The sequence below is a fragment of the Neoarius graeffei genome, chromosome 10 (genome assembly GCF_027579695.1).
Source record: "Neoarius graeffei isolate fNeoGra1 chromosome 10, fNeoGra1.pri, whole genome shotgun sequence".
Taxonomy (NCBI): Eukaryota; Metazoa; Chordata; class Actinopteri; order Siluriformes; family Ariidae; genus Neoarius; species Neoarius graeffei.
In genome coordinates, this window is record NC_083578.1 from 69,366,192 (window position 1) to 69,381,551 (window position 15,360).

At 41.1% G+C, this 15,360-nt stretch overlaps 1 protein-coding gene across 1 annotated transcript in view; it reads right to left on the reverse strand.

Annotated features, from left to right (window-relative positions):
- Positions 1 to 3,383: 3,383 nt before the first annotated feature.
- The window catches only part of sema3h (sema domain, immunoglobulin domain (Ig), short basic domain, secreted, (semaphorin) 3H), a 56,996-nt gene continuing 45,019 nt past the window's right edge, over positions 3,384 to 15,360 (reverse strand). Inside the window, exons 14-17 of the mRNA XM_060932186.1 lie at positions 14,648 to 14,802; positions 14,490 to 14,551; positions 9,871 to 10,013; positions 3,384 to 7,561 (exon numbers count right to left, since the gene is read on the reverse strand). Of these exons, the coding sequence (XP_060788169.1) occupies positions 7,142 to 7,561; positions 9,871 to 10,013; positions 14,490 to 14,551; positions 14,648 to 14,802 (780 nt within the window). The 3' untranslated portion in view covers positions 3,384 to 7,141. The remainder of the gene's footprint in view (positions 7,562 to 9,870; positions 10,014 to 14,489; positions 14,552 to 14,647; positions 14,803 to 15,360) is intronic.

A 15,360-nucleotide genomic window follows, 5' to 3' on the forward strand; every position in this document is an offset into this window, starting at 1 on the left:
CGCTAGCTCAGTAAACTAGTAAATACAGTAAAGGAAAAACTTGAGACTGAAAGGTTTTAACAATCATCCAAATGACTGAACGTAAACATTGCTACAGTAACATACCAGCTACTGTTGTTGACATTACCTAGTGCTAACAGCTAGCTGCTAGTGCACTGCTACAACTACACCGACCCTAATAATACAGTTCTTGGTCATTGCCTGGTAACAGCAAATTTATAACAGGCCATGTCTCAACAGACTAAGAAGTTATTTCAATGACATTTAATAACATTTTGTTTATCCTGAGGACCGAAAGTAAATGAAAATGTGAACAAACCTTAGCTGTAATAAGATGGCGACCACCGGCTCCAGGGACGACCCACTGATGTAGGCATGTTACCCAGCCTGGTTTTTAACGACATAGGTATACAGATCATGTGGGCCGAAGTCAGGTAAAGACGAGGGCTTGGTGTACTTCCGTACGTCAGTGAACAATCCTGGTGGAAGCAGGTAAACGTTGTTCTCTAAGCCTGCTAACCTCAATTTTTGCAAATACCTCTCCCTCTGCTCGCCCTGTAAATGCCCTACGTCGCTGGATAGTGAAGGTGTTTTATGCATCTCGCTCCTTTTTCTTTTATGTTTTTTCCCTGGTATTTCCCACACGCCTGACTGCAGGTCAGGAAGATCACCCGCGCTGCAGCGCTGCAAAGCCAGAAAAAGATAGCCTGGTAACGTGTACGGATCACGTACACCAGCATCATTGATTTTCTGGTGATCTCGCTTCTTACTTGCGTCATCTAGGCCGGATAAAATACTCGACAATGAGACTTCGTCATGATCAACAGTGTATCGCTGTTGGTAGTCGCCATATTTGTGACCGTCAAAATGGTGCCGGCTACTTGTTGACATGGCAACGGTCACGTGGGTCGAAAACCTCTATAGAGGGATTTCACTGACGTCACCCGAAACCGGAAGTAAACAGACCCTGCGCCATTTTGGAAGACCAACAAACTCGTGATTAGGGGGAAATAACGGCAGCGGTATGTGAACCCACGAGAATAAAGTGGAGTGGCAAACGACTTAAACAAACAAATCTGAGCTGTTTTATTTATGATTTATTGGCCCAACAGTAGACTTGAAAGAAACCTGTGTGAGACTTGGCAAAAAACTGTGGATATAATGGATAAGTCTGTGCATGATCTGCGGACACTTTGAGGTAAGCAAACGCAAGAAATTCAGATTTAAAACATGCTAAATTGGCCCCAAGTTGATAACTGGATGAGGAGCAAGCCTCCCAGACTTCTACAATTTAATAATAATAATAATAATAATAATAATAATAATAATAATAATAATAATAATTTAGGATGGTTTGGGGCTTGCTCTCCCACCTATTATATAAATAAAGCATAGTTGTTGTGTAGGCATAGATCATAAATACATATGTATAATTTGGATAAATTAACCTAAATTATGGATACCTTAATAGTAACAAAAAGTATTAATTTTTCAACTGAAAAGATATATTATTAAAAGATATCAACAAGATTACCTTGGCCATAACTATGTGTAGGTTATTCTTAATAACAGCTGTAATATCACGAACCAAGCCACTAACAACATAATTTTAAGCCTGTAGCCCTTTGTAGGCCTTCAAGTCATCAGCAGTGTAGGCACTGGGTGTAAACAACAAATAGTTTACAATGTCTGGGTAGCAAACAGATGGCAGAATTGGTGTCAGGTCCTCCTTATGTTTCCATTCTCCCTTGCCCCGAGCCTTATCATATGGGTCAAACCCATCAATCACAGCCAGTTTCTCCACATACCGTGCCCTTTCTGCAGCTGGTAATGTCCTCACATGACCAGAATTATCATCCATCGTGTCACTTTACTCTCGCTCGTACTTTGTTTTATATTGTGAGTGCATGTACTTGGTCTTCCAATATGGCGCCTAACAAAATCTCACGGCTCGGTGACGTCATGCGGTAGCCCTATAGGGCACTGTATAGTGGAGACGCCATTTTGTAGTGCTGTCCGTGCTGAAAGAAATCAAATTAAAAATCTCAAATTTGATTTAATAAAAGACAGCAGCAAAGAAGAAAGTATTCAGCCTTGATTTAAAAAGAACTGAAAGCTGCAGGTACTTCCATATCTTGGCAGGCTGAGTGGTATGCTGGGGCACCTCTTGCCAGCAGACCAGGATATCCAGAGGGAACTTGTGCAGTTCAGTGTTGACCTGACCATCCCCAGCTTCAAGGAGGGAGAGAGCATCGTGGAGTGGTGGGGTCATGTCTTCAACAAACCAGACAAGTGCCCCTCCCTGGGTGCACTGGTTAAGTGTTGCCTCTCCATCTTTCATGGACCTAGAGTCGAGTCCTCATTTAGTCTGCTGAATGATGTAATTGATCAAAGGAGTGGCAACATGAATGTGGAAACATTTAATGTAATACAGACGGTCAAGTACACGCTGATGTCCAGGGGGAAGACAGCTATGGAGCTCTTTAGAAGGGAGGACGTGAAGTTTGGGGAAGTGGACAGAACATTGTGCAAGAACATTAACTCTGCAGCAGCCACATACAAACACCAGCAGAGGGTGAACAAGGAGGAAAAGCAGCAGAGCAAGTATGGCTCTCAAGCAACTTGCAGTGCTCAGCAGGCCAAGAAACAGACTGCTGAAGGAGAGAAGCGGGCAAGGCTGAAACATGGCAACTCGGCGAAAGCAGGCCACGGAGACACTGGTGGTCCAGGCAAATAAAAGGAAAAAATGATCACTATTCCTTGTGTGTTCCACTTTCTTCGTTCTATTATTCACATTTTTTTCCAGGGCATAATTTCACTATAACTACATGTATTTGTACTGTATGTCCTTGTGCAAATGTCAATACAGTATACTTAGTAAGGAGGCTATAATATTTATTCTGGGGGAGGACCCCCCAAACAAAATAAAACAACACCAGAGGCCACGTCACCACTCGCGCACCCTTCTCACCTTTTTCACCCGTGACCCGTTTTCATGCCTGATTATTATTTATCAAAGAGGAGCAAAGTGACATCTTTATTTCTACTTTTTTACAGCATAAGTAACATTATAACATAACACTACTGGTATGAACTTGGCATGATTTGACTTTAGAGTTTACCTAAGGACAAGATCTGCACCATTTGCTTTGATGTTCTTCTTTCATCTCTCTCTCTCACACACACACACACACACACACACACACACACACACACACACACACACACACACACACACACACACACACACACAGAGAGTGATGACCACAGCCACACAGGGTAATATCATCCCACATTCTACCTTGGCACCTTATTAGTTTGCTGCACAGTTTATCATTTACAGTCATCTATATGATCATACTCAAATAATTGACACAAAACAGTTTGCTTGATTTACAGTTTATTTGCTTTAACCTTACATTGTTTTATATGGAGTGCACACATTTTCACACTGTCACTAATCATGTGTTTCTTTCTTTGAGCTTTTTTTTTTTCAATTTTTTATTTCATTTTTTTTAGTCACCTTGAGCATTGGGGGCGATCGGGCAAAAGGTGTGGCTGAGGGCCGAGGAGACCTAAATCTTGGAGCCTGCTCATTAGGCGGTACCATGTCTCACCATGTGCCCAAGGGGGATTTTGACTTTAGTTAGTTTTGCTTTGTATCTGTTTCTCATCTCATTGTCTCTAGCCGCTTTATCCTGTTCTACAGGTTCGCAGGCAAGCTGGAGCCTATCCCAGCTGACTATGGGTGAAAGGCGGGGTACACCCTGGACAAGTCGCCAGGTCATCGCAGGGCTGACACATAGACACAGACAACCATTCACACTCACATTCACACCTACGGTCAATTTAGAGTCACCAGTTAACCTAACCTGCATGTCTTTGGACTGTGGGGGAAACCGGAGCATCCGGAGGAAACCCACGCAGACACGGGGAGAACATGCAAACTCCGCACAGAAAGGCCCTCGCCGGCCACGGGGCTCGAACCCGGACCTTCTTGCTGTGAGGCGACAGTGCTAACCACTACACCACCGTGCTGCCCTTGTATCTGTTTGTAGTGTTTAATTTTGTTTACCCCTTCTGTGTTATTTGATTTGGCCAAGCCACACTATATATATGTTTTGTTTAGTTAATGTCATGTCAGATGTCTGTGTGTCAAGTCAAGTTACATTTTGTTGACCTCTATTATAGGTCTAGTTCTTATTAATTTTGGTCTTTGTAAGCTAAAATATTTTGGGGTAAATAAAACCCTGCCTTTTGAACCAAAAACTCCTGTGCCCTCATGCCTTGCTGTTTGGTCCCTTACGCACACCATTCAATACATACATCCAGTATAACTGGAAGTCTTTATTCTCTCTGACCCCATTTTTATTTCATTTCCTTCGGTCCATTGTGTGTGTTTTTACACATCAAAACTCAAACTCATTCTCTCTCTGTTTCCAAATATCTTGTGAGTCATGTGTTTAAGGGTGTGCACATTTGTATTTGTTGACATTTCTTTCTACGCACGTCACAATTTTCAAGAAATTGAGATCAAATACATTGAGCAATAGAGAGAGAAAGAGAAAGAAAATGAATGAATGACTGTCTGTCTGTCCTGGCCTTTGCATTAAGAGCATGAACGTGAGCCCAGTTTTTGCCTTTTTTCATAACCCAAGTGAAAACTGATCTGAAAATTGGTATTCTGACTCAGACACTTGATACACACTACGCAGTCCAAATGTACACAGAGGTTCAACCAAATCTACTCATGAATCCACAAAACAGTTTATTATACAAAGCAGTTCTACCTCAATGACGCTTGAGAATTCCTGTGTTGGGCAGCGACTGAGTTGTAGTCTGACCCACTTTTTCAAATCATTTAAACTTTGATGAAATGAAAGATTTTTTTTTCTAAACTAGGCAGTGATGTGGTTTGGTCAAAGCTGAGTGTACTATTTTGTTATTATGCTCAGTATGAATTACAGATGAGAAAAGTTACAGTTTTAGTCAGTCAGTATGGTCTTTATACGTTTTGAGATCATTACAGGATGACAAATTTGACGAAACGTGATGAATCTGATAGCCAACTGAAAATGTCTGCAAGCTCATATACATATTCTTAAAAAATCACGGTAGGTTTCATGGTAGGTTTCTGAAAATGCTCTACTTGAAAAAACATCTGTTAAAGGCTTCTTCATTGAGCCTTTAAGGATTCCCACAGAATAACAAGCTGAAGAACACATCAGGAGTCTAGATTTAACCTTTATCCATCCATTATCTATAGCCGCTTATCCTGTCCTACAGGGTCGCAGGCAAGCTGGAGCCTATCCCAGCTGACTATGGGCGAGAGGCGGGGTACACCCTGGACAAGTCGCCAGGTCATCGCAGGGCTGACACATAGACACAGACAACCATTCACACTCACATTCACACCTACGGTCAATTTAGAGTCACCAGTTAACTGCATGTCTTTGGACTGTGGGGGAAACCGGAGCACCTGGAGGAAACCCACGCAGACATGGGGAGAATATGCAAACTCCACACAGAAAGGCCCTCACCGACCGTTGGGCTTGAACCCAGGACCTTCTTGCTGTGAGGCGACAGTGCTAACCACTACACCACCCATTATTATTATTAATTTTTTTTTTTTACAGAACAGGCAGGTTTGAGTTCTCCTCCAAGCGTGTTGAGCTCTCCTATGATACAGAGATTGGACCATGTCTCAGAGGAAGTGTCTGTTATCCCTAACCTTTCCAGGTTGCTTGACAGAACAACTAGCAGGTAGGAATTAGCAGTGACAAAACTGAGAGAGTGTAGAGTTCCCAAAAACATGCCCGTACGTAGATGATGCTGGTGATGCTAAATTGTAATGGATTGGCATCCCATCCAGGACATATTCCCACCTTGCACCCACTGCTCTTTGGATAGACTCGAGATTGACAATGACCCTGACCAGGATCAAGTGTTTTCTGAAGATGAATGAATGAATAAACTGGAATAAAATTGAGTAACAACTTCAGGAAATGCAGCTGACAAATGCTCAGCATAGGTGGCTCCTTCATAAGGCTGGACAATCATGATTCCTTATGTATTCCTTATGTAAAGAATCTGAAATATAGCTTTTTAATGTCTTTGCTGTTATTTTAAAGTGTAAAAATAACAACAATTAAGCCTGTTACAGTATTGCCAGTTGAATAAAGACTTTCTACTGGTACCATAGATGTGCAGTGCAACAGTTAACTGCTCACTTTTAGACACAGTTTTCTATTATTCATAAATTCATAAGAGGGTGAGATGACCCTGCTTAAACTCTGTTAGATAAAGGGTTCATTTGCTGGCCCTGCTGCTGGCTCGATGTTGTCATCCATGGTTGCAATCACGTTTTGTTTCGCATGAAGTGCGCCTATACCAAACAGTTCATGCACAGTTAAGTGGAAAATGAATTTTGACTTTTCTCTCTATGCTTAGTCAAGTCCATTTTAGAGCAGTCCCAATGCCAGGAAACATCAAGCAAAGCATCAAGCAAGAGCTTTCACATATGTGCCATCTTATTATATTTAAAGGTGATTCCTCCAACAGCAATGGTTTATCTCAGTATTTCACCAACTAGAAGGTCATTGTAGGAATCTTTTTGTCCATTTGTAATGACTGAAGAAAATAACCACCGCAAATATACAGCTTTTGTTTCTCTCAAATAAAGTGAAAATAAATACAAAGATAAATAAGAAAAAAGGGGAAAACATTCAGAACAATACATTTAGAAGCAGTTAATATGCAATACCTGTAACATTTATGCTTCAAAGCCAGCAGTCTTTTTTAAAAACAAATAGCTTTCACTGGTGCTCCAAAACATTATGGAGTCTTTTCTCTATTTACACAAACTACAAGAATGTCTGAGATGCTTTATATGTTTGTAAGGGGTTTCAGCTCTGCAGGGCTCAGTCACTATTTACCGTAATCAGGATATGTCCATGTGCCCACTGGCTTCGAGATCATCCCTCATAAAAGCCAAGCCCCTTGTCATTCATACATTGCTTCTTCGCAACAGTCCTCTCATTTAGCTTCAACAAAACAATAATGTCACTGATCTGTGTATGTTCATGTATCTGTGAGTTTGTGAAGATGTTTGCTGTCTTTTGTGGTCACAGTATGAACGTCTCTAGGTGCTCCTTGGGGACCTCGAGGCAGACCTTCCCATTTTGCTTCTGTTCTTCCTGCCTTTTCCTCGTTCCTTCTCTCCTCGTTCTCCTCCATGTTTCTGTCTCTCTCCTCTCTTTCTCTCCTGTGCTTGCTCCTTTTCCCTGGTCTTTTTATGATCATGACGCTGTTTGCCCAGTTCCTTGCAGTAGTGCTCAAAGCCACTGTGGCCAATCAGATTTAACATATCCTGGTGCCAGGACTGGGTGGAGTCTACAATGGCATGCTGACCGGGACTCCACACGCTCAATCGAATTGTTACGGCCATCCAACGGAAGCCATGCTCCTCCAACTGACAGTGATAAATTCCATCGTGTTTAAGCTCCGCCCTCGGAATGAGAATGCCCCTGTCAATCACTACCAGCTGATCACTTGAGGTCACCTGAATAAGAAAAGGAGATGTTTGTATTTATCCATGTGTATTATGTCTGCCTAGAGGTATAGATTTAAGGCCAAAAGCTTACATGCACCTCGGCTAAAGATATTCAAGCTCAGTTTTTCCACAACTCCACACATTTGATGCTACTAGACATTTCTTTTGGCAAGTCAGTTAGGGCGTCTACTTTGCTCACATCAGAGGGAATTTTAAAACAATCAATTAGAGACAGATTTATGTCAGCTTTAATTCATTGAAAGTACCATGAGCATCTGTACAAACAACTGTATGAAAATGTAAGTCTTGGAATCACACAGACACTGCATCATTCAGGAAAGAGACACAAAATAACTCCCAGGGATGAACGGACTTTGGTCCACAAGGTTCAACTGAACACCAAAACAATAACAAAGAAACTGGTGAAGGAGTTAGTTGGCAGCATCTGGTACCAAAGTATGTACACCCACTATTGTATTTCATAAGTCCAACCCTCCTGTCCACGTTGTGAGAGATGGACACAGGAAAAAGTAGGGGACTGCCGTGACAGGTGAAGTATGGTGTGAGTCTGGTCATGTCTCACGGGCCGTTTCAGTAGCCATGTAGGCTGTCACGGATCACCCTGAAACATTGCTGGCCAACGGGGCTCTGGTGAAGACAGTACTGGTGCTTCTAGGGTGGCGGTACTGCGCAGCATCTGCAAACAGCTGTGGTCACTTCGACCTGCAAGAGCAGACCCCAATTTACCAAGGTTCTGGCCAGTCTGCTGCGCCCTGACCTGCTAGGATGCATGTTATGGTCCCCATACCTGCTTCCACAGGGAGGCCACAGGAAGAGAGTGTGGGTCAGGACATGCACAAGCCTGCCTCACATTAATCCAATCTTTCGTGCTGCTACATGGACAAGGACTGACTAACTAAGACTGATTAACTGGTGCGATATAAGTCCTGTGGTGACGTAGGAGAGATGACAGGTGCAGGTGGGGACACTGGAAGCCTCCAGCCCCCAAACCCACACACATGGTGATCTGAGTGTGATGGTTGTTTTTTGCTGTACGGGCAACAGCAAAGTTCGTATCCTACCCAGATGTCAGAGCAGCCCTATTTAGGGATGGCACTGCTCTCTCCACTTGGAGAAGGAGATAGAAAAGATTCTCTAAACAAAGCTTGCCCATTACGACCTGCCTGCTAGCTGCAGCAGGATGGTCATCCATTCTACGGTAGAAAAAGAAAGATTAAGTTTAGACGGAAAAAATCTGGTTTTGCCTCCTGGCATGTCAGGACATTGCAAGATAATGGCTAGACCTTGGAGCTCAGGACAGCTATTATCACACATGAGTTAGTACACCCACTATCAAGAGAGTCCTTTTTCACCATGGTCTGAAAATCTGCTTCACAAGGAAGAAGGCTTTATTCTGGAATAAAAATCCAGACTGAGGTTTGGAGGTGATCATGAGCTATTTGGAGGAGTATTCTCTGATCAGATGAAGCAAAAAATAAACTGTTATAAAGGCCATAATGATGAGCGTATACATGGAGGAAAAAGGGTGAGGATTTTAATCTGAAGAACACCACCCCAATTGTGAAGCTTGGGGGTGGCAGCATTGTGTTGTGGGGCTGGTTGGCTGGAGTGGGTACTAGTGCACTTCATATCTTCATAAAGAACAAAGTTTATCCAGAAATATTGAAGCGACATATCAAGACAGCCAGAAAGTTACAACTTGGTCACAACCACAAAATGGTTTAAAGACATCCATCTATTATCTGTAACTGCTTACCGTATCCTGTGCAGGGTTGTGGGGGTTTAAAGACAGCAAAGTGAAAATATTAGAATGGCCATTCCAAAGCCCTGACCTGAATCCAATTAAAGTTTGTGGACTGAATTTAAAAAAAAAAAGCATGTCTGAGCAAGGAAACCCACAAACCTGATGGGGTTAACACAAGTTCTGTCATGACGAATGAGAAAAGTTTCCAGCAAAGTATGCTGAGAAGCTTGTGGAAAGTTACCCCAAGCACTTGATTCATATTAAAGCAATTAAAAGTCAATGACAGATTGAAATGAAATATTATCAAAGTGCATGTAAATTTATGACCCACTGAAAATGTGATATCGTAAATTAAAGCTAAAATAAATGTCTCATTGCTATTCTTTTGAAATTGTCTGTTGCTGAGATCAAGTATTTGACTTGACACGGTAAACGTATGGTAAGATGAAATGTGTGGAGACGTAAAAATTGGAGTTTGAATGTCTTTAGCCTTGTTGTATATAAATATTTGCCCTCAACTGTATGCATGCACATGTACAGGTTGTGTTTGTACCTCATATTGTTCCAGACTGTTCTCTCCGATCTGTTTAAACCAGGTAATTTTGGCATGTTGTGAATTCGGCAGACACTCCAGGTAGGTACTGTTCCCCAAAGCCACCACTATTTCCTTCTCCTCTGACTGCACCTCCAGGCCAGCTGTGCAAACAGACATGAAAACGAATAAATCTAATATATGACTATTCTACTGAATCATACAAACCATTATATTTTAATATAATATAATATATGAGAGTTACAACAATATTGGAACAATATCACAGTTACATATAATCTTGTGTTATAACACCATATGTCTGTACGGACGTTTATTATTATTATTTTTTTATTGATAATGTAGTTGTCAGTTTATTATATATGACAACCTAATAACTTGTGCCTGCTTTGGCTTTCAGAACAGTATATGCCTGGGCATGGATTCTCCATAATGGATGCTTTGTGTAGGAATATTATAACATGTGGATATGATTGCTTTGCACAGTCGCAGTGTATTTCTGCGAACAGCCCTGCCCATTTCATCCCAAAGATTAAGGGCGTGATCAAGTGAACAGACTAGAAGTGTCTGTCTTAGAGATTATAAACACTAACCATGCAACAGTGTAAGGCCGAATCCCATTTCACCCCTTGGACCAACCCCTTGGCCCTTCCCCTCCATTTTGCGCGTTCACGTGAAGGGGTAGGGGTATCCCAATCCCAGTTAACGCGGAGGGGTAGGGGAAGGGGTAGGGCTTCTGTACCCCTCCAAATGGAGATTTTCCTGGAGCTGACTCCGAACGAAGGGGTTTGAGTGATTTCCCACAATGCCATGCGGATTTCAGCGAGATTTCATGCGGATTTCAGAAAGATGGCGGTTCCCGCGGCGAAAGATTGTCATAAATGTATTTTCTCCATTATTTACGTGTTTTAAGTTGTTATCCAGAGGAAACACGCCGCTTGATTCGCTTTCGAGCTGAGAATGAGCAGCGATTTCTGAAATCCAAGCTGCTGCTAAAAAGCTTTGGGAGTGAGTATTGTTTTCGGTTGCTTGACTGCGTACGTTTTGTTCTGTTATTCTCGCTTTTATTGTTTACATGAGTGTTCTGACACCTCATTCTGTTGGATGTGGTGCACGAAGCGCCAAAGATATCCCATTCAGTGGTGTTAGTTAACAAATCACACCCTGCCAGCAGAGATTTCTGGTTCTGCCTCTGGCTCTGACTGTAGCGGCTGGTCGCAGCCAATGACGCATTTGGTTGCGTTTTGCTAACGTAAACGCTGACGGAGGTACGCGATGACGTATGCGATCGTTGAAGGGCTATCCCAATACGTAAGGGTTGAATTTCAAGCCCTATCCCTTGTAGCTCAGTTTCAAGGGGAAGGGCCAAGGGGAAGGGGGAGGGGAAGGGGGAGGGGTAGGGGTAGAAATTAGAATTGGGATTGGGCCTAAGTCTGATAGCCTGTGTTGTACAGTATAAACACTCTTTAGTAGGTATTAGCACTCTAATGTGTACTGGAAGACATTTCTCACACCCCTGGCCTGGATTGTCCAAAAAATGATGGTGCCATGGACTTATATTCCTCATACCAAATTCTGATGCTTCCATTATCATATCAGTCAGGTTCAATGCCTGAACTTATAATCACATCATCAGTTTTTCTTTGGCTAATCAGACACAATAGCCCAAGAGCATTAGCTCAAAATTGAGTCCAACCCGGAACAAATTAGTAACAAGCTGAATTTTTCGGAATATGTTCAGAATACCCTTATGAATAACATACTAAAAGTCCCCGGGAATCCACCTTGTGCTCTCTGAGAAATTCAATATGGCATCCAAAATGGCCGCCGATTGGAGATTTTTCAATATCTCAGGGATAAAACATAATATAAATGCAATTAAAATGTTAAATTATATGTTCTCTCATACAAGCAATGCAAATTCACCATTGTCACACTGTTAAAATTAAAATTAACCAAGATTACAAGGTTATTAATGTGGAAATTACATGGAATTTGATGGTTGACATGATTGACAGATTAGCTTAGTAGGCTACCTACCTACATACATGAACATAATGTAAGACAACAATTAGACATCAATTTCCTTAATATTTAGTGCATCTTTAAGCTTTGATAAAATATTAAAGGGAAATTAAATTTGAGAACTCTATCTTCTAAAACTACAATGGCAAGCTGTTTCAGTACACTTCTTCAACATTCCGGCGACTTTCATGACAAAAAGGTCTGCCTCAATAAAAGCTCTTGCTTATAAACAATGAGTAGACTTAAACACTTCTCAGTGCCTCAGTTGTAATGCTTGGACCTTTGTTGTACCATCAATGAAGTAGGGAATTTATTCAAGCTTGTTTAAGAGTGGAAAAAAATTAATCTTTGAGTTTCTAGCGCCAGTCTTTACTACTAGCAATGCCAGTGTGTTCGGACAAAAAATGACTAAACTCAGCATGACCTTTTAAAAATGACTGAACTCAGCATGACCTTTTAACATGCCATTTTTCATTTTACACCACCAATTTACTTTAATTAATATTAATGAAAATAAGTGCTCCAACCCCTAGTAATTGTGTTTGTTGTTTTGTGAACAGAATAGGATGATACGGAGTGAACGAGTAACCAATGGATCCACACTATACACGAATATACTGTTATAATAATGTGTACATTGTTATTATATAATGTTAATACACAATGTAATTAATACACACATGTTGGAATTTACTCTCCTACCCTACAAAACATATATTCTGACCTTTTAATTGCATTAATATTTTGTTTTGGGCCTGAGATATGGGCAGATCTCCATTTGGTGGCCATTTTGGACGCCATCTTGAATTTCTCAGAGAGCACAAGGGGGATTTCCGGGGACTTTTAGTATGTTATTCCTAAAGGTATTCTGAACATATTCTGAAATTTTCAGCTTGTTACTAATTTGTTCCGGGTATAACCCTATTACTCCTGGGCTACAAGGTACACCACCACTCTTGCCAGAGCAGTTGGGGGTTAGATGCCTTGCTCAAAAGCACTTAAGCCAATCCTGCTGGTCTAGGGAATCAAACCAGTAACCTTTTGGTCCCAAAGCTGTTTCTCTAACTATTAGGCCATGGCTTCCCCCTCCATTATCACGATGCAACAGCAACCTGACTTTGTCCACTTGCATTTTACTCTCACTCAACACTCAACATGGCTGTTTTCAATCTAATAAGTGATACATTCTGAGATTCTGCTTGTGGAGTTAAATATGAGAGTTATTTTCGGTTGCTTGTATGGTTCATGTCGTTATCCTTTGATGCACTTTGATCTGTTTTTTTTCCCCACATGATCAATGTTAACTGGTAACTTGCTTTCCGCCACATGAAAACAATCCAACATTTGTAACCATCCAGCAAAATAAAATTCCATTCTTAAAAAAAACAATTTTCATGACTTAATTATGACAAGTCAGCTTTTAATGCTTTAATTACCAATTTGTCTCTATAAATATGAAAATTCAAAGTTGTTCCATTTTGTTTTGTATCACTTTTGACCAGTGCTATGAACTCTTAACAGATGTGATGTATCTGTTTTATATTTGATGAGCATATCTGTGTTGTGTTTGATGTGTTGAGAATAAACACATACTTTTCTATCCCATCATCTTTGAACATTCTGTTTTCATTGTTGACTTTTTGTTTTTTTGAATCAAGCCACATAGTTAGACGCGAATCAAACCAAAGAGGGTAAATAAAATGAAAACTCGGTGAAAACTCTCCCTTTTAGAATGCTAGCCCTGTAGCTAGTCTAGCAAGTCTGGTGAGATGCCTTCAGCTAAATAATTGACATAAACGCACTTGATTGGATGAGTCTCAACAGAGGATCTGCTACAGAAGCCACACTGGTGCATTGTTAGAGTTGTGACAAGTGTCTTTTTTTCATGTTTATTGAGTTCAGGTTAGTTACAATATATTTTTATGTACTTGGTTTGGTCTGCTAAAATAGTTTGCTGGATCTATGCCATGGTCTTGCAGTTGACAACCCCTGGCTGAGAACAACGTCCATTTGGGAGATGCTAAAACCAGTACACTTAATGTTAATTATCATGCTACACTATATGGCCAAAAGTATGTGGACACCTGACCGTCACACCCATATGTAGGCCTTCCTGTCGAGAATATCTTTGTACGCTGTAGCATTGCCATTTTACTTCAGTGGAACTAAGGAGCCCAAACCTGTTCCTGCATGACAATAACCTGGATATAAAGTGAGGTTCCAAAATCTCGTGGAAAGTCTTTCCAGAAGAGTGGAAACCAACTCTGGAATAAGATGTTCAACAAAGTATGATGATCAGCTGCCTACATACTTTTTGCCATATAGTGTACGTATAAATAAGCGATAAAGGTCACTTATTTTAACACCAAGCAATTGCCTGATTTACGTCACACGCCACAATCACATGCTGTATGCCGTTTTGGAAAATCCAGTTTGTCGGTTGGGGTTAGGGTTAACAAAGGAACTCGCAACTCAGCAACTGAGAGCTGAGCGTAATAATAAACAACTAAATTCAGTTTTATTGTATTGCACTTGTAACAATAAACATCATCATAAAACAACTTTATAGATTTTTAGAACTTGATGTCTCTTACCTCCCTGTCTGATACACTCATTTAAAGGATTCCCGTAATCACCAACATGACGAGTGTTTCTCCTGTAGCGAGATAGACAGGAACATAAACAGGAGCTGTGGATTATAATAAAGAAACCAAACGTATATGCATGTATATGTATGTGTTCTGGTACTTACCTGCGTGCAACTGGCATATAGGGGCTGCATGCATGGCCATCCCAGTTGCAGTATGGGTCTCTGGCCAGACAGCACTCTGCACACACCTGACCATAAAGGTCACACTGATACAGAGCCAACTGAGACACGCCCTCTGCAGATCCCACAAACAGCCACTGCTCAAGAGAACATACACACGCACATGAAAATATGCACATAAATGGACAGAATACGTTCAGCTGCAAATGCTTTGCACATATAACACGGTACCAGTCAAATGTTTGAACACACCTACTCATTCATAGGTTTTTCTGTATTTTGACTATTTCCTGCATCAAAACTGTGAAATAACATCTGGAACATAAATGGAACTATGTGATAAACAAAAAAGTGTTAAAAAATGTTTCACATTTTAGAGTCTTCAAAGTAGCCAGCATTTACCTTGATGACGCTTTGCACACTATTGGCATTATCTTAAAGGAGATACGCAGAACCATGACCTCACTTTTTGTTTATAAATGCCTTGAGACCTCAAGAATGGCATAGGAATAGTTGTAAGCGTTATCAATGAATCTAATATAGTAATTTTTACGATTAAAGTGATTCATATAGGTAGCGGTCTGAGTGAATGACCTTGACATCTGTGACGTCACACCAGGAAGGCTATCGGTCTCATTGCCATTTTCGCTATACTAAAACACAGAGCTGACTGCAACTTCGATCTTCCATTTTGA